The following is a 20516-nucleotide window of genomic DNA, read 5'->3' as shown; positions in this document are numbered from 1 at the left end:
AGAACTGCAGGTAAGTTTTTTCAATTAAGCTGTTGTTTAGATAGAAAGACTTAAAGTCTACAGCTGGAAGAGACCAATCTGATGATCTCATATTATGAAGAATCTTAATTTTCAGAATGACTGTAATGATCACATAATTAAACACATACACCCAAGAGCTGTCCAGGTTTACTTACCCTACATTAGCAAATCAAAAGGGTGATTGACTGTGACACAGTTAGAATTACACCCATTCAAAGGACAACACATCATGAAGGTTTAACATTTTTTGTAATGAGAATTTCATGATGTTACAAAAGTTGCAAGACTAAACATTCTGAGAGTTGTGGCCACAAAATTCAGCATTTATAGTTTAAAGTTTAGCTTTGGGAGGAAGTAACAGATTTAATATCTAACTAACCGCAAGTAATTATCACAAGTTCACAAGTTCAACTAGGAGTGATGATACGTCCCTGGTCGAGGGTTACCCTAGGCATAACCTAACGACAATTATCTAACCTGATCTCCTAATTAAAAAGAACAGCTCGATTATGGCAAAAATGATAATCACGATTATTTTCACTGAAATTGAGATCTCGATTATTTGACGATATTTATGTAACCCTTTAAGACCTACCATAGAACCAAGTCCGCCAGAGCTTATATTATTTTTTTACATGTTGTAGTGCCATTTGTGGGAGCATTTCAAGTTGCTATACAACTGTTATATTTTAATAATATGTATGCATTAAGTCCATAGTAACTACATTAATTGCAAAAAAGTGCAATAAACTACAAAAAAATTGAAAATAGTTTTTTTTTTTTTAACATATATTTCTACTTGGAGAAATTTAAGAGGCTTATCCCTCAAAACTTTAAATACAAAAGAGTTGCAAAAAATAGTTTACAACAACAGGAAATTTATTTTGAGTGTCTTCATAGTTTTATTTTGGAGATACACAAATTTTTATATATACTGCAGGAAAAACGAAAAAACAATCATATGATGCAAATTTGCAAAGAAAACAGCATGTGCATCAAAATAAACTATTTCCAGCAGTGCAATTTGAGTTCTAAGCATCCCAGAAACTATTCAGAAAAGTCAAACATGACCAGTATAGGTTTTTAAGGCCTACAAGTAAAAAACTACATTTCCGCGAAAATGACGTCACTTCCGGTTTCGGCCAGGAAATGGCGGACATGTGATAGTTCGCGCTGACATCTGTTTCACTGTGGGAAGTGTTACGAACAGCTGATCGGATCGGCAAAGCATGTTTCTGGAATATTATGTTTTTGTTCCTGCAAGCGCTTTTTATGCAATTTTTGCAAAGCTGTATGTGGAAGGAAACCGTGACCGAGGACAAGCTGATGGCATAAGATGTAAGTGCAGCTCCTCCGGTTTCATATACAAAACAAATTATTGCGCTAGCTTACACGGTTCAGGTTCTACAGGGATTTAAAAATAGTTACACAAAACGGAGCGTGCTGCTCTGACCGGATTTAAAGGGTTAACAATGACTTTAAAAAATAATATAAAATAGTGTGCAACACCACTGAAGTTTTTTTTAACCTCTCTTTTCAACCAACAGCAGTCACTCTCCTCTCCAAATAACTTCTGCTTAGCTTTCCGAGCTTCCCTCGGGTCCTCTTAATCAGCGGTCTCCAACCTTTTTTGCGCCACGGACCGGTTTATGCCCGACAATATTTTCACGGACCGGCCTTTAAGGTGTCGCGGATAAATGAGGGAGGGGCTAATAATCGGCTCAGTCATTTTTAATGATCGTTGAAAGCCCAGATCGTAATCGTGATTAAAATTCGATTAATTGAGCAGCCCTAATTTGTGGTAATAGAGATATGAGAAATACAATTCAGCTCACACAATAAACTAATGCAGTTCAGTTTATGGTTCTCACACAAACAACTTTACAAGCAGCTGATTGGCTATTTTTAGGCTGCAGAAGAGGCATGCAAAGGGACGAGGTGGCTGTCAGCAGGAGGTCAAGATGCTGCTGTCCATGCAGTTATCCAGTCTGCACTCAGAAACTTATTTACAACAGCCAAGCCGCAGCCTCCACCTGGCTCAACAGCAATTTTTAATGGGCTGGCTTTAGCTGTGTGGCTGAGGAGGTAGAGCAGGTCATCTACTTACAGAAGGTTGGGGTGGTTCAATCCCTCCATGCCAAGTATCCTTGGGCACGATAATGAACCCCAAATTGCTCCTTGCTGAGAAAAAAGGGTGGGTGGATGATGTTATATAAAGTGCTATGAGTGCTCAAGTAGAGTAAAAAAGGTGCTATATATGAATCAATCTACTAACCATTTATCCCCACACACACACAACCCATACACACATCTTTGAGAGAGGACAGAAAGATACAAGCACCCTGATACTGGGAGGAGTCCAACATACAAAGAAGCATAGACCATGGATCATAGGAGGGAAATCAAGATTTCAGTCATTAATCATGATTCAGTCATATGATCTTGGCCAGAGTGCCAACCGCTACCTGCACACATGCTAGCAGCTCAGCAAGAGACAGTCAGGCTCCAAGTCAATTCTCACTCTTGGGGCATGTCGATGTCACACTATAGCATTCACCTCAATGATGATTGAGCAACGTCCATCCACTGATTAAAGGCAGTGTGTGTGTGTGAATGCTACAAAGAGGTTCTAATGCTCCTATTAGAACTCTGTTACTCCAATCAGACTCCACCCACTGATGACAGACTGGCAGGAGATCAACACATGGGACCAGAGCCCTGTGGGCAAACATCAACTCCACCCTGTAGACAATCCACAAGCCAGCGTCTCTGCCAAACATGCAGCTGTAATGTGTCCATAAAACATGCTCTGTGCTCAGGGAAACACTAGACAGGCAGAGCAGACTTTTGTTATAAAATGGAAAGGATAGTTATTGTTTTTCCTTCCAATAACTATCCACTCTATGACATCACAGACAGATAACTCCCACAAACATTTGCATGGAAGTATATTTGAGATCGGAAAATTTTACCACTGCAAAAACTCAAAAGCAAAAGCCATACCACTGACTGCCAACCCCTTCACAGTCGACGTATTCCTGTTTTAAGTGTCCCCCAGCTCTCCTCCTTTAACTAAATCACTCCCTCAATCATTTGAAAGTTTATATTTGCAAATCATACGTCAAATCCATTATTTTGGACATGAGGAAGCACAGAGAATAGAATCAGGGTGAATGGGGCACATGGTGGTAGGTAGTAGACACCCATTAGTTAGCAGATTTCCAATATAAAGCTTTCAGCTGAGCTTTTAACCCATTGCCATCTTGCTGTTTCGAAACTTGAGATGACAACGATGGGTGAATCTCACTGACAAAATGAGGAATTCTGCACACTGTCCTCCGCTCTAGTCATTTCTAATTTTGTCCATCCTGGTCACACAAAATAAAAAATCTTAACATCGTGAGCTCTGCCACCTGCAGCTCTGACTCCGGTCTTTTTTCAATACCACCGTTTCCAAACAATACATTATAGCAGGCCTCACAAGTATCTAGTAAACCTTCCCTTACACTCTTGCTGGCATTCTACTGTCACAAATCACCCCTGACACTCTCCACCCACTCCACCCTGCCTGCACTCTCTTCTTCACCTCTCTTGTGCATTCTCCATTGCTTTGGACGTATCTCCATGTATTTAAACTTATCTATCCTCACTTTCAATCACAGATGCTTCTACCTACTTTCATTCTTCTTCTCTTCACAGAATATCTCCACCTTTCCAAGCTCTACTCCACCTGCTCCCTACTCTCACTGCAGATCAGAATGTCATCTGAAAACTTTATAGTCCTTGGAGACTCCTGCCTGACCTCATCTGGTAGCTTTTCAATCACCATTCCAATAAAGAAGCCCTGATTTAATCCCACCCCCTACCTTGAATCCATCTGTCACTCCTACCACACATTTTCCTTATAGATGCCCTACACTACTGTCACATACTTCTCTGCCACTTCTGACTTCCTCTTGCAGTACCACACTTCCTCTCTTGGCACCAGCATCACATGCACCACAGCAGAGCTGTTTCTAACCTTCTCTGTATTTCTCCATAAACACTGCCAAAGAAAACATCACATATGTAGTGCTCTTTCTCAGCATGAAGCCATACTAGTCCTCACTAATCATAACTTCTCTCCTCAACCAAGCTTCTACAACTCTTTCCCATAGTTTTCCCAATCTGCTCTCTCTTCAAGACAACTCTATACCTCCACAGGTGGAGTGATTCCCTTCCACTCTTCGCTCTCTTCATACCTGCCCTTTCTTCCTCCTTACTAATCCTATTACCCATTGTTATTTTATAAAAATGCACTCAGTCAAACTGCAGAACTTCATTAATGTTAATTAGGCCTCACAATATGAAAGTCACCTTTCATTAGCAGTGATGATGCTTGACAAATTAAAGGCTGCTACCTGCACAAGTTTGATATCCATGCATATGCACACATTCAAGTTGTCAAATGAGATTGACACAGAGTAATCCTCTGAAGCCCTGCTAGTGACACAGAGATGCACAGGGGACTTTCTTGAATCAATTACAGTTTTTTGGTTTTTAGGTGCAGCAAAGGAACTTTCTATTTTATACCCAGAGCAAAAATTGCATTATTGATACAAAGTGTTGAACTCAGAAAAGATAAAATATGTATACAAATACGAAATATCTATATGATACATGTCTAATATACAGGTGCTTTAGTTGCCGAAACAAATCTTAAATGAAGCCCGACTAAAAAAACATAAAGGCCACATGTCTACACAGCAGGAGGTCTGAAGTGGGTCAAAACATGTTCAATGTGCTGGAAGGCAGCTGCAGCACACACACACACACACACACACACACACACACACACACACACACACACACACACACACACACACACACACACACAGAGCTGTTCAGTCATTTTAAACTGCTCAAAGTAACTTAATCAGATGAAACATTCCTGAGCAGTAGCAGCGGCATGACAGTTTGCCATCAGCATGTGCGCAGTGAAGTTTAATCTATTGCTGATGCTGTCTCTATGTGCGTTCATGTTGAGTCACAGTTGGCCCGTCAAAAGTCTTCAAGAGGAATTCAGGCTCAGCTGAGCAGCCCTAAATGCTTCCAGATGGAGGGAAAGCCCCACCACTGCTTCCTGTGGCCCTCATTCCCTCCCTTTAATCCACCATCCCTCCATTGCTGAATCCATCCTTCCATTTGCCCAGCTGAGCTGTTCAAGTAATGGTGTCATTCATAAGGTTGACTCAATGTAAGGGAATCGGGAATTCTGCAATAAAAGGAGAAACTTGTTTCTACAAAAATATTCTAATATAGATAATAAAAAATTAACACATAGTCTAGTTAATGCACCGAAGTTAGATTGGTAGATTTTTGCTATATGCTGCAATCCCTATTACTAGATCCACTACATGTTAAGTGGTGGATCTACGCCATCATCTAATAAAACTGTTTTCATAAAGCTGATTTTATGATAAACCATTCCTGACTATATACAGCTGAGCAGGAGAATGTAGTTGCCCTAATGTGTGTCTTTGTTTTAACAATGTTGCACTTCAGTGGTTAAAATATTCAAGCAATCTAACTAAAGACTACCTACCCACAACATTAAATGTCAACTTTTGTTGCCTCCAAAGTCGAGTTGGTGCCTTATTTGCAAGTTTGGTAATTCAGGCTTGCACACCTCCTTAACATTTTTGATATCTGGACGCACTGTTGTTGACTCTCACTGTCTCTCTAACCACTCGATTCTGACAGATGATCTTCCACAACAAAACTTAAGTGCAGCTGTAATCAGAATCACATATCCTTCCTGTTCTCTGCTGACTTTCATTTGCCAGATTTGTAAAAATGTCTCATTTATACCAGATGGATCTTCCTCTAGGTTTCCCTCTGGGAGCTCCAAGTACTTTGGACAACTTTAGCATCGGCATTTCTGACAATGTAGCATGCCACAATACATACAACTGTGAAGTAAAGGGCTACTTTGAGGACATACAATTTAAAAGGACTCCCTGCTGGTTCCCTGGGGAACTCCTTTGTGACCGTTTATGAACATTAGCAGGTGTGTTTCCCACTGAATCATACAGTCCTGTGCTATAAGCACGACAGCATTAGAAAGCTCAGTATATGGTCTGAGTCTATGTGACTTTCTGGCTCTCCACCCAACATACCACTGCTATTATATAAAACTTTCAGCAAAGATACCCGTGGGATGTAAAATGTAGAGCTTAGTACAGCACAAGCATCTACTCAGAAAAGAGACACCCTTTCATTTCCTTAAAGCAGAATGATATACTTAATAGCATAAAAGCAATTTTGTACTTTTTACCAATGACAGACTAATTTTAAAGTTTTTCATTATTACAAATCATTGCATGTTGTCATTATTTTGCTCACAGAAATTTAGATGATTGTTATAGATATTAGTACTCAGTTCAGATATTTTCTCAATATAATGAAATATTCTATTCTATTCAATTCAGTTTTATTTATATAGCGCCATATCACAACAACAGTTGACTCAAGGCGCTTTATATTGTAAGGTAGACCCTACAATAATACATACAGAGAAAAACTCAACAATCATATGAGACCCTATGAGCAAGCTCTTTGGCAACAGTGGGAAGGAAAAACTCCCTTTTATCAGGAAGAAACCGGCGGCAGAACCAGACTCAGGGAGGGGCGGAGCCATCTGCTGCAACAGGTTGAGGAGAGAGAAGGAAGACGGGATCAAGGACATGCATAATGAAATATTATATTCATTATTTATATTAAAGAACCTCCATGTATTCTGTGGAAGGCTGCATCTTTAGTTCTTCGTTTGGACAAATTTCTAGCAAACTTTATACATATCTATACAATAACACCCTCCTGTTTTTGTTATATCATTGTTCCCATAGACTGTACATGTTAGCCATTATTTGGCAGTGTACCAGTGACCAGTGTTGGGTTTGGGTACTTATTTCTTTTTCCCTGTAGTGAATAATGCAGCACATTTGATTTGCTTTTTATTTTTTAAATGAATGAATACATTATCATATATCGAGCTCCCCAGTGAACATGTTTAGATCAGCTGGTGGAATGTCTTCACATCACGAGGTGTTTGATATTACAAGCCGTTGTATGCCACACTGAATCTTTTTAATCTGTTCATTGAGGGTTGATTTGGTAATGATTCCAGCAAGGAGTGTCATTTTTGATGCCAACTTCACCAACATTTATCTAAAGGCTGGCTGTCAAAGGAGATTTTGTTAGATGTCGTTGGCAAGTGTAGATAGCATCCCTTTAATCCACAGAGCATGAGAAAAGAGATGAAAACAGGTGAAGACAGGATTAGGCATATGGTCTGTGAGAAGACTAAATAAAGCCAGAGTGTTGAAGAACAAAGTATCAGATAGACGATAAGACATGGGGTTAACACAGTTTCTTACAGTTTAAAAAGATGAAGACCAATGTTGGTCCATTTTGAAATATGACTGCTTACGCTGCTGAAACTAAAAATAAGGAAGTTAAATGGAAATTCACATTGTTCCATTTTCTTTCATTTTGATTTTGTGTTGTGAAAGCCGACAGAATTAACCATAACAAAGTGTAATGGGTTAGTGAGGTATGCTGAGCACAAAACCAGAGTCTTCAGTTTCACAAAGGTGGCTCTTTTTATCTGGTTAGACCACTACAGTACCAACTTCAGATAATGTTATGTGCTGGTTTAAAAACAACTGTGGGAGCCACATTTTCCCACATTTTTGACCCAACAGCATGCACTAAAATCAATACAGATTGTTACCTTATGGAATACATTTTTATATTATACATGGTAAGCAGTACGTTAGTAATTCTGGCATATAAAGTCGCCCAGTTACACAAGTGCAAACCTTGCATTCAGTTTACTGTTACCGTCCATAAATACAGAATGTTGTTGTAATTTATCAAGCGTTTAATAAAGGGTGTGTAGTTACTCACAAAAGAATAAATAGCAAAAAAAGAAATGGGAGCCCCGGCTAAAACAACCAAAAGAGGAAGAAGACCATAACCAGCGGCAGGCCCCTGGATTCAGGTTTCTCCCCTAACCTAGTCCTGGGAAACTAAACTAGAAGTAACCAAAACAGAAAACAGTACTACCGGTAACTCCTACTCAGTCAGTACTTAATAAACAGAGCTTTAAGAGATATATAGAAAATGTATGAATATGCTTTATGCTTGGTCCTGCGAAGCACTTTTGACATGGTTATAAAACAAATTGAACTAATTATAACCATTACAACTAATACTAAATTCATTTCCTACGAATCAGTGTCTTTGGTTTCAGATCTGCATTTATAAACACACATCAGCAGCACTGATTCACTAGAGGAAACAGACTGTGAGACAAAAAAGGAAGTGAGACAGAAAAGAGAGATACAGTATTTCACAAGAACCTTTTAGGTTAAATGTTAGCGCAGTTACTCTGTCTAGAGGATTGATCAGCAGGTAAGATCCATAAGTTCTAAAGGAATTTTACTCTAAAACACTGGACCTCAACGTTTGATGGAGATTTAGACTTGTTTGTCTTGAGGTTGTGCAAAACTCTGGCCAGTATTTATCAAAATCTTTTTAAGAAAAACTGACTAATCGTTCAGTCTAGAAAAGAAAAGAAAATTCATGTTGCATGAAGCTAATACATTTTTACTCGACTTAGTCAAAACAAAGAAAAAAAACGGGGAAAAAAGACTTTTCCTTTAACAGAAGACTAATTGACAAACTGCCTTAAGATTAAACTGTGGAGGTCAGCTGCTCACTGACTTAATACAATATGAGGAAGTGAAGGAATGTCAAGGGCTATTATGCAACAACACAACAAACTGAGAGTAGGGTGCCTCCTTTAGGCAGCCAACACACACACACAGACACACACACAGATATCCTACCCCTGCTGATTCGTTGTTTCTCTCCAGACAGGATACCAGGAGTATCAATGATGCTGATGCTCTGAAGAACCTGATTGGGCATCTGGGAGCAGATAAACCTGAACAGTGAGAATTGAGTGAGAATTCATGTTTTCAAGGCAGCAACACTTTTATCTCAGGCTAACGAACTGTCAGCTGGTCAGATAGTTCAAGAAAGTAACATTTCCACAGCCCCATCCACCCAACCACGTACTTTACCCTTGAGGTTATCGTACTACAGCAAATCTCTAAGAAGAACTCTAGTAAGATGAACTTTACAAAAAGTAGTTTAAGCTAGTGTGCAGTGTTGGGACTAACGCGTTATTAAGTAACGCGTTACAGTAACTACGTTATTATTGTGGTAACGAGCACGGTAACTAGTTATTATGCCAAAATCAGGAACACGTTACTCGTTACTGGGATTTAGATAGGGTCGTTACTCGTTACTTCGTGTGGTGGCATCGCGGAGTTTCCACAGATTCAGTAACATTAGCAAGTGGTGGAAGCCAGCAGGTGGATGAAGGAAAGGGGACGAAGAAGGAAAAGAGACCCGAGGCGGCCGTCGGTCCAAGTGTGAACTGAACTTCAGGTAAGAAGTTATGACCTGCAGTCTCTCTGGGTCAGATATAAACCAAGTTTAGGTGGAGTTTATTTTCCTCATTCTGACTTTTTCCGTACTGCGTGCTAGCTAGCATGACGGAGTTTCTATACAGCTGGGTGGTGCTATGAAGTTAATGATGTTGAACCTTATTTTGTTCATAAGTTATTAGAGTTGCCAACCTTCCCGTCTGGTATTCAGAGAAAATATTACGCGTTTCTTATTGAGGTGAAAAGGAACAGTTTGTGCCGTAATTCAGCTACAATGAAAAAGGCACAAAGCTGGAGTTATTCTGTGTCTTTGCTGCACAGCTGCCTCTTCTTCTCTCATTCTCCCCCCTCCCTCTCCCGTTTCTACTTCAATCATGAAAACTGATCAATGATCAGCTGATCGTCTCTCTTGTTTGTTTATCGCTCACTTTGCGCCGAAAGAGGAAACCAGCGGATGTCGCGCTAAACAACAGCAGCACTTTTAAGCTTGATCATCTGTTGTTAGAATTTATTTAATATTAATTTCTAGTATCAGCTGATGTTTGCTGGAGCCACAGCTGCAAAAAAAAGCTGCTGGTTATGATGTCGGTTTGGTTATCTGGTGAGAGGGAAACATGAAGATGAAACCAGGAGATGTCCTTACTGGATCATCAGAGCTGAACAGGTGATGGAGAAAAAGGTGTACCTTTTAGGTGACATGAATGAGTTGTAGGGAAGTTATGAACAGTTTCTGAGAGACAAATAACACCAGGATCCTTTTCTAAGTAGCTGACAGCTGGTAACTGTGCAGGTGCGGATCTAGCAAAGTGTGGCCAGGGGGGCATGTAGGGCATTAACAGGGAATGGGGGGCACAAGGAAATACTTTTCTTTCTTATTCTCATTTAAAATGTCTAGCTTTTAAAAAATAATTATCTGAATCTTACTACAAACGATTGATAGATTGATGCATATATACCATCAAAACAGTGTACATCACTGTCACAACAGTGTTTGTTTTCATTCAAAGGCTTTATGATTTTTCCTATAATGGTGGGCCGGTCTCTAGTCAAAATGCCCGGGCCAATTTTCTGTCCCAGTCCAGCTCTGTATGCAGCTCATCTGCAGTCTGGTGTTACCTACATCTTCCTATTCAGAAGGCAGAATTTCTGAGTTCTGAGTACAATCGAAAGCACCACGACTGCAGTTTTTGTGTTGGATGTAAAAGGCGCACATGACTCTGTGACGTAGGCTAGAATCATGGCAGCAGTCAATGACAGTCCAGGCGTGGGATTTCTCTCGTGGAAATATGCACGTTATCATATCCTTTCTATTGGTAGGTGGCACAGTGCACTTGTGGCAAGTAAGCAAGCTAGAAGACTGGCAAAGTAATGGAAGAAACACATTAACAAGAGAATTCTGAGTAAAACCAAAGTTACTTTCCCTAGTAACTAGTTACTTTGAAAGTAACGAGTAACTTGAAGTAACTGAGTTACTTTTGAGAGAAGTAACTAGTAATGTAACTAAGTTACTATTTTAAAGTAACTTACCCAACACTGCTAGTGTGTAAAAACAGTCACATTGTCAGTGTACAAGAAATATTTCCTCAGGGTGAAAATTCAGGGGGGGTGTGGGTTATCTGTGACATGCAGCAGGATGCAAAGGTTACGGTGTTGCTGCTGTCACCGTGATTGGGGTTAAAACAAAAGGTGGGGTCAAAGGTCAAAGAATGTTCAAAAAGAGTCAAAAATGATAAAGAAAAAAAACTTCTTCTGTGGATAATGTGGCATATCGGTTTGCTCTTTGATGCAGCTGCATATATTTAAGTCAATAATCTGGACCTCGTCTATAGTTGTGACATTTGGATACACCCACTTTCTAACTACGATTGTTTGCATTAGCTGATAATTTTGGACTGCACACTATCGTGCAAATACAGTTTCTTGGCTCCAAAAGAACCATTACGTTCGCAACTACAACATAATGCTGAGCCTGCAAAATACAGAAACCAGTGGGGGATGCTACGTTGGTTGCATCCGTCTTTTATAGGCTATACATTACCATGTAGATTTGCTTGACTTGCTAGACTTGCTTTACTAGTTTATTATTACACCTTGGTTGTTATCATTGTTCTCTCTTATGTTCCAGGTTCTGGTCACTGTACTTCTAATCTCCCTGTCACCTAAATTTAGTCGAGAGGCTACAGGAGCTATAAATTGCCTTGACTTGTCAGGGATGCAGCAGGCTGGCAGCGGGAAAAAACAAAGCCACCATATTGACACATGGTGACGCACACACACACTTCCCCTTGGAAACAATAACTTATTTTGGAGGGTCTCAACGGGACAAGACGGGATTTCAAGCTTAAGGAATGTTTCAGGTGTATATTTACAAACAGACATTCGGAGGGTGGACTGTGTCCACTTCCTCTCTCCTGCTCTTAGACATATTTCTGGACAGAGGAAATACTTTTGAACAGGAGTGGCTTTAGCTAAATTTAAATGCCTGATACAAACTCTGGAATCTGACAGCTAATAGTGTTTATATGTCAGTGTGGGGGGACAGAGGTCACTTCCCACGTTGTAAATGTTTTGAGGAAAGCAGTGACAGAAGTGGGAGGAAGTGCCAGCATTTCTTTGTGTTCATGGAGTGGTGTTTGCCAAAGTGGGAGCAAGGTCATAAGAGCGTCGAAAAAAAGAAAAGAAAGAAAAAAAAAAAGCCCATATTCAAAATGTGTATTACACGTGAATGAGAGCTATCTGCTGTAAACATATGTACAGACTTACACATTGACGTCATTGGAATAGTATATGTAAAGTAATCCCATGAGTATGATAAATAGCCTATTCAAAAGTTTCTTCTGGATTTAGCTACTTTGGTTCTTGGGTGTGTCTGTCTGTGTGAAAAGTAGTGAAACAAAGTGACAACAATCTACAAAGGCAGAAAATAAGACCAAACCCTCAATTACATGGAATTATTCTCTAAGATCTTGTTGATCTCTTTGAGGACCGAGTCTCTAATGTCACATCAGTCTGCACCCATCTTATTTATCCAACCTCTCTGCATTCTGTCTGCATGAATATAATCTATACAGAAAAAGCAACAAATAAATCACAGCACATCTAAGAAGTCTATAGATCTGTTGTTCCATACTCCTCAGTCTCTCTCCATCAGGAGAAATCACCAGTTTTCTCAGTTGTACTGTATTTCATCGATGACCTCAGCTGCATGATGAAAAAAGGAATTAAGTCTAATGACCAGCAATTAAAATGATTAATGGTTCTGGAGATCAGCAGGCAAACATCCTGAGAGCTCTTCAGTATATGGACTGATCCACTGGTCGATTTGTGTGTTGCTATTATAGATCAGTCAGTCTGAGTTACATTTTATTTGATTGGCTTTGCTTGATTCTTTGTTTTGGTCTCCATCAGACCAAGAAGAGGAGTGGTCCAAAATCCCTCCTGAAATATGAACAAACCTGGTGACCAACTAAACTAAAGGGCTTACCGCACCGCTCGCCAACAAGGGTTTCTCCATCATATTCTCTTTAATAAATAAATCATAATTTTCTCATGATTAAATTTTGCTTTTAATTATTGTAACAAATTTCACTCAAACAGAGAACCAAAACAGAATTTCAAAATTGAAAAGAAACAAAAAAATGGCCTTGGCTAACGATCCAACTAGCTAGTCTTTACCAGCAAGGGTGCATCGACGTTTTATTTTGTTTTCTTAAAAACTTACATTTTTATCATTTTATAGTAAGGTAGGATGTCGAAAGTCTGTTTTTTGTACACTGTGTTTTGGTTTTATGGGGTAATATTGCGCAGTCTGTGGTCTGACACCAAAAATGGAGATTTTTAATCCTCTGAGGTCTACTCTATCATGACCCCAAACCTAAATCTAACCCTAGGCAATCAGAATATATAGTTGGTGTTTTGCTTAAACAGTTTGAAAACAACAAAACACACATAAAAAACTATTCACATCTTGACATAATAGTTCTGTTCTGGCCTAGTCTTAGGGTAGGGTTAAGGTTTGGGTTGCCGCCCTTAATGACTTGGATCTCTGAGGGGTAAATAAAAATTATATCTGAGGGAACCCGATTTTCTCATAAAATACTGTACATCAAATATTAAAACCCTCTTTGAATTCCAGGTTTATAAACATATCTAGATGGACACTGAGGGTTGTTTAAGCTGTGTTTTTCCTTCTTTAATGTGCGCATGCCTTTACCTGTTGAGGAAGGAGTTTCCAAACGCGTTGAGTTTCCTGAAGGGTTTCTTGGGGTCGACGACTAGAGCATTGCCTGGGACAACCCCCTCATTTTCACCATGCATCACTGCTATAAAGCCATCAGTGGTTGGCTCAGGACCGATCCGCATCCCAGGGAAATCTTGTTCCAGTAGATACCTGAGCCAAAGACAGAATATATGTAGTTCAACTTTAACGACTTTCAGGATCTTACTATACTTACAACAATAAGAGTGTTCGAAAAAAACTTTGTTTTAGTGTAGTCCAGAAATTTGCAATCAAGTTCTACATCTGTTAGAATGTCTCGGTCAAATCATTGTTGAAAATCCAGGTCCAAAAACAGGTCCAATAAGATGGAAAAATAAATGAAATACACAAGTCACACAAATGGTTTACTTTTCTTGGACGTGCTCTGTTTGACACCTTCATTCAGTAGAGTCTGGGTACCCCCACCGTTTTAGGCTTCATAAAAAAGGGTGAATAGAAAGCAGTGTTACAATAAGAATATTCTACTAGGGTCAGCAGTGCCTTGCCAAAACCATGCCTAATGTCCAAACTGAAATACTTTCTGAAGTTTTATTGAGTACACTGAGGTGTTTCTGTTAAGTTTTCAAACATTAAAATAAAGGTATTTATCTATAAACATCAAGGCTCTAAAAGTTTTTGGAGGCTTAAAAAACAAGGAAGAATTAAAAAGTTGAAAACTTCGACCCAGAAAAAAGGTTGTTCCATCGTTAATTAACAATTGGATAGTACATTAGGATACAAGGGACCTGGACTTTTATGGATGTTATGTCACAACAGTTACATTAACACAGCACATTATCCTGCTCTTAATGAGTAATAATGTAAAAAGTGCTTAATTTGCTTTTAAATACAACAGGTAACTATACTGAAAATAAAAAACAGGATTGAGCAAGATTAGGGTGGTGCAGGCCGAAACTAAAGCATGGGCAAGAGAATGGAATGCACATGTTAGATCCTGCATATGTTGGCTAACATAAACTTTATGTGGTTGAACACACAACTCATGTGGTTCACACAATAATATCACCTTCCAAAAGATTGCATAACACAAGACTTTTTTAAATAAAACAAAGGTTAAAAATGAGTCTACAATTAGCTCAGACAGCTGACAGCTCAAATAAGGGTGTTTTAAGTAATGGTTTATTACCACAACCTTAAATAAAAACATTAATAATTAATGAGACTTCTTTTAGCAGTCTTGTAGGAATGGAGACCCCATTCCTACAAGACTTTAGACCAAAAGACACAATGATGTTTTAGAGAAAGACTTTTTTGCCATGAACTCAATGATTGCTAGAAAGAAGAGTCTAAGTAAATATCAGCAGCTACTGACGTCGCTGTATATAATGATACATCTGTGTTTACCCTATGACAAAAAATTGTTTTAATGGTTAACATTTTATTTGTGAAAGTTAAAGTTAAAGTACGGTTGGCCCAACAGAGCTCTGACTGTGTGTCAGTCGGGCTACAGTCCTGAGAAGAAAGCTGGATTGTTACTGTTTTCCTTGAACGATGACAAATATATTGTTAATCTATTTTTTCAAAAACTGTAAAGCTTGGAAATCTTACTATTTTTTCAGGCCTAACAAAGATCTTCTTAATGAGTGCAAAGCCATTTCCTCTCCAGCTTATGGATTATCTGCTTTAAGCTGCACATTTGTGAGTTATAGCAGGGAGTCAAGCATGTCTTACTTGTTGCCTTCCTTTTTAAGAAACCACAGAATCCAGGGTCATATATAGTGATGACGTAACACAATAATCAAATAATTTACCTCTGTGGGAGTAAAGTTTAGGTAGCTGCTCTGCATTGCGTTTGCACATGGTAGAAAATAATAGTGATACTTCTAAACCTCATCAGCCACTTGAATCTAATGAGACTGTCATTTTCAACATCTGCATGTTAAAATCACCTACAATAATTACTTTGTAAGCACAAAATCATATGAAAAGTCTATGAAATCAGATAGAAACTAAGTGCTAAAACAAACAACGTAACAACTAAAACTGTTTTTTGACTTTTCCAAGGCTAATAGTCAGGCTTTCAAACTGTTAGGTCTTGGGTTAATTAATAAGCCAGAGTTTACTGGCTAACAGGGAGAAACCCAATGTTTGATACATTTAATTATGAACTATTGAAAATCAGCTTCACATCGGTCAGACATCAATACCACTATGTAAATTTGTCCCAAAACTGTTCACCCATTATCACTGACTGGGTGTTTAAGAAGAAAAATATTCAGTTTATGATCAGGTTTGTTACAGACAAGAAATAGATAATCACACATTTATGATTCTGAAACAGCACATTTTAACCTTTTTAGTCTTTAAAAAAAAGAGACTAAAAGGGCTAAGTTGATCGTTAAAGCTATTCTTAATTACTTAAACAGCAGTTTGACTTTTAATTTGATGCCAAGGGAAATCCCAGATCTATTGTCACAAAAGCAGGCCATTGGCCAGTTTCTGAGGTTCAGTCACACAGGGCTCTGATCTCTGTAATGGAACAGCTGTGTTTGCACAGACTTTGAAAATAAATCTTTTTCCTTTCCTTTCATCTCAACACTGACCTTGTCTACTTTTCCACTTGCTTTTCCTTATAAAAGAAAAGTGAGAAAGGAAGGAAGAGAGGGAAGATGGCTCTTTCTCGTCATCTCCTGTCTTTGTGGACAGTGCACACTTCAAAGAGTGTGCAAGACCCAAGGATGGAAAACTACCGTGCATGCCCCTATACTGAAATGTCAGAAACGACAGCCCCTTTAATGTTACATGTCACGTGGCCTTACAGTTTAGTCATAATCTTTCCTCATGTTTTCATTCAGCTGCTGATCCACAAGAATTTCCACCTCTAGCTGCAGTTTGAAAAATTGTGGAAGATCCACTCTGATTGTAGTTGTTTATGTGCATTTTTATCTTTGTGCAACTTATGAAAAATGTGAGAAATATCTTTTCTTCTCCTTTCTTGACAACCGCTCATACAGTGTTCTTCAAACTTGGCAGGTAAAATGCCGAGGACCAACGTTAGCACACCGCTGACATATTTTGGCTAAAAGTAATTGTTGCCTGCTGCTTCACTAATTTGTAAGGACAGGTGGACAAATATATTACAGCAGTGGTTGAACATTCATGGATATTAATGCATTCCCAACTCTTCACACAAAGACACCTGGAGATGTTTATAATCTTATTTTGTTAGGCTTTAGTTTCCTATGAAATAATTACTTCTGTCATTCATGCAGAGATTTTGGAGCTTCCACCCATAATCTTCCCATTTCTCCAAGCATTTCCTTATAGCTGTGTAACAGTTACACTGTTTGGTCATTTTTGTTCAGTTAGGAAATTGTGAGTTTTAGTGGGATTATACATTATACAAAATATGCTAATAGTTATCATCAATTAACATAGATGCAGGTTTGGTCAGATTACTACTACTGTCCAAACAGAATGCACTAAGACCTGTTCGTGTCTATCGAGCTGCCCACTGGGCCACAGCTTACGCCAGGGTTTCAGTTCACCCTTGTGAGACAAGAAGAAGAAGAAAATATGTTGACTCGGCAATTTACTGGCAACATGTTCCCATGATTCAGAGCATTCCGGCGCAAGGTGGAGCTTCGGTTGTGCCCTCACCACCCCCTACCCCACAGACACACACACACACACATTACTAACTGCCAAAGTTTCTCTGCAGCTTGTGTAAGACTTGAAGGGATTGCAGGTCAAATCTGCTGGTCTGCCTTGCCAAAACAACTGTTTTCACTCATCATTCACTCCTTACTTATTCAGAGTTATGAATGTGCCTTATTTGTTTACATTACATCAATGACGTTCTGAAAAAGGCTCAGACACATTCACACATGAGACCTTCAGTGACAAAATCTGCAGGTGCATGTTGGACTTTCAATTCTTCTGCAGGAAGCCCGGCTGCAAATTCATGGAAACTAATCTAACAGCTTATCCGAGAGGTGGTTAGACTGTTACAACCTTAGTGATTAACTCATTAAGATTAAATATGTCAAAACCTTAAAGAGAAGAAGTAATGCAAAATTCCTTTGGAAAATTGGCCAATCTATTTGGTAATTGCAACATTCATTTCTATTATGGGAAAATGAGACTCTGCTACTTTTGGAAACTGTTTCTGATTCTCAGCAAAGCTTGGGTCATACAGAGAGAACAGGTTCCTGAGCTTTTTTAAGGAATATTGTCCCCACACAGCTCAATACTAAACTACTCTTATTAATGGCATGGTAAGATTAAAAGCAAGCTCACACATAAGGCCCTCTATGGCTAGTTTAAGCTAGTGCTATCAGGGGTGCAGCAGGTAAGACACACAGAAGGAAGTTTGGTTTAATTCCAAAAGCCATTAAAACTTTGTATGAAGTGAAAACTCCACTGATAATGTTGACCTGCATCTTTAACTGAAAATAAATATTAATTGCGCTCACTGTAGTCTTCTTTTAGTAAAGACATTTTTTAAATGTTTTTAAACCTGTAACTATAGACCTGCTAGTTGGATTGGATTTTATGTGACCAGAATTTACTCTGAGACTGCATTCACTTGTTTGACATGTTACAATTTGCTATGATACATGTTCATGCCTTTTTCATGAACATGGAAGGGCTTTAAATTGACATAATTTCACATGAAGTCCTTCCAGTGTAATAAAAATCACTCCATCAGCACGTGGTCTCCAAGCTGCCTTTTTATTCACACCTAATCATCTGGAAGTTTAACCAGAAAACTGAAAATGTATTATTAAGGTTTATGCAACAGGACAATTCTACTGTCAGTTTGCCCATAAAGAAAAGAACTACAGACTTTTAATCTGGCCCTTACATATTATTTCTTTTGCAGCTAAATTATTTATTGAGCAATTGTCCAATATTGAAGGAGGAACCTAAACTGACAGGGATCCTGAACTGTTCCAGTTAACTTTTACCTTATTCCATGATTGCAGGTTATAGAATTCACACACAGTGTCAAAACATAAACATGATGGCAGTGTAATTACCTGTATTTACCTACTCAGCTGCATGAACCTTTAAATGAAATTTCAGATCGTTTCAGGGTTTAAAAAAAAATCAAAATCTAATTTTGAAATTGAATTCTAAGGGTGACTTAGTTTCTCCCTTCCCTAAAATCTTTTAGAGGCACACTTTTTTTTCTCTTGCTGTTTGTTTCATTTTACCAGTGAGAGGTAAGGGATAATCCAAAAATGCCATCATCTCCTAGCAGCAGTGCAGTGCAGTTCATGGCACCACTGACAGAAATATTGACTTTTCACTTTGAACACAGTGACATAGCACATGAAAAGGTGACTTGTCATGTTTCCTGCAGGTTTTGCCCATGACACATGCTTATATGTGGTTTTTGGTTTGTTTGGTGATTATTTTTGTACCCTGATGACCTTTAAAAGCAGACTGTATTTTTGGTTCTGTTCCTGATATGATGTCACCCCACTTACATAGCAATTATGTTTACTTTGGCCTATCGCACTTAACTGAGGTGGTCATGTCATTTTTTTTTCTCTGTTTCTGAAATAGTGGAACAGAATAATTTAAACTTCGATTCATTATCTAATAGATTCAAAAGGTTGGCTGTGTTTTCCTTGTGTGTTTGTCCACTCTGACTCTGATGAAGGCACGGTAGTGTTGAAATCTCACTCTGTTTGCATAAGTCACGGCTGTGAATTTAACTTGTGTGCTTCCTGTCATTCATAATGCCACAGCTCACTCCCAATGCCCATGAGCCTTAAGATGTGTTGTTTTCAATAGCATGCCACATATTTTTCACAGTATAGAAAGAAAGGATAGTAAAAGTCACTTCGGCACAAATTTGGGATCCCCACGGAGTTTGTCTTTCAATTATATTTCGAGTTGAGATGAAATCAAACGCGTCTTCAACTGTGATATTTTAACGAGATATGACACGAGGTCCCAACAAATAACATTCAAGTGATGCAACAAAAATAGAGGTGGGCTTTTCCCCCTACATCTAGTACAATTTCCGGCCCTTCCAGCCTCTTCACAGACAAGAACACTAGTCAGTTGTAGGTCAGTACCTGATGAAGGTGGTTTTCCCAGTGGAGTACTGGCCGACCAGCAGTACCATGGGTTTACTCTGGAAGTCAGCAGGCTCTAGGGCCGGGGAGTGGAAGTCATGGAAGAGATAGGTCTCTTCCAGCGGCAGCAGCTTCTTGGTGTAAAGAGTCTGCAGTCCCTCCGTAACGGTCTGGTACATCTCTCCTTCTTTGTTGCTGCCACCCTGCTCCTGTTTGACCCAGCTGAACATGCTTCCCGCTGTGTTCTGTATCCAACTTCCTTGTTTCGATGTTTCCAAATATTGCGGCTGTTTTTGCCTCCTTCTCTGTGAGCTCCGTCCTTAGCCTGAGCGGAGGGAAGTGTGTGTCTGGCTCCAGGGAGTCTCGGCTACTCTCAGTACTGTGCCTCCTCTGTGTGCTGCTCTGGGCGTGTGTTTGTGATGTGGAGGGTGCTGATGTGCTTACCTGGGGGCACCGCCCTTCGCCCCGTGACGACACAGACTCTCTCTCTCACACACACACACACACACACACACACACACACACACACACACACACACACAACGCACATACGGGGACGTTTCAAGAATGTTCTGACAGGGTACCACGGGAGGCTCAGCAACAGCACGGGAGTGCTTTCGCCACATCTAGCGGCAAAACTGAATATTTGCTCACAAACAAATCCGGTGCAGACATTAAACACAT

General features: G+C 39.3%; 1 protein-coding gene across 1 annotated transcript in view; it reads right to left on the bottom strand.

The window, feature by feature from the left end:
- The window catches only part of ehd4 (EH-domain containing 4), a 38098-nt gene extending 17789 nt beyond the window's left edge, over positions 1-20309 (bottom strand). The window contains exons 1-3 of the mRNA XM_085440705.1: positions 19833-20309; positions 13735-13911; positions 8916-9013 (exon numbers count right to left, since the gene is read on the bottom strand). Of these exons, the coding sequence (XP_085296831.1) occupies positions 8916-9013; positions 13735-13911; positions 19833-20062 (505 nt within the window). The 5' untranslated portion in view covers positions 20063-20309. The remainder of the gene's footprint in view (positions 1-8915; positions 9014-13734; positions 13912-19832) is intronic.
- Positions 20310-20516: the final 207 nt, after the last annotated feature.

The sequence above is a fragment of the Copadichromis virginalis genome, linkage group LG19 (assembly GCF_057382275.1).
Source record: "Copadichromis virginalis isolate Kocher_CV1m ecotype Utaka linkage group LG19, C_Virginalis_male_GT1.1, whole genome shotgun sequence".
Classification (NCBI taxonomy): Eukaryota; Metazoa; Chordata; class Actinopteri; order Cichliformes; family Cichlidae; genus Copadichromis; species Copadichromis virginalis.
This window is presented reverse-complemented; position numbering and strand designations above follow the sequence as displayed.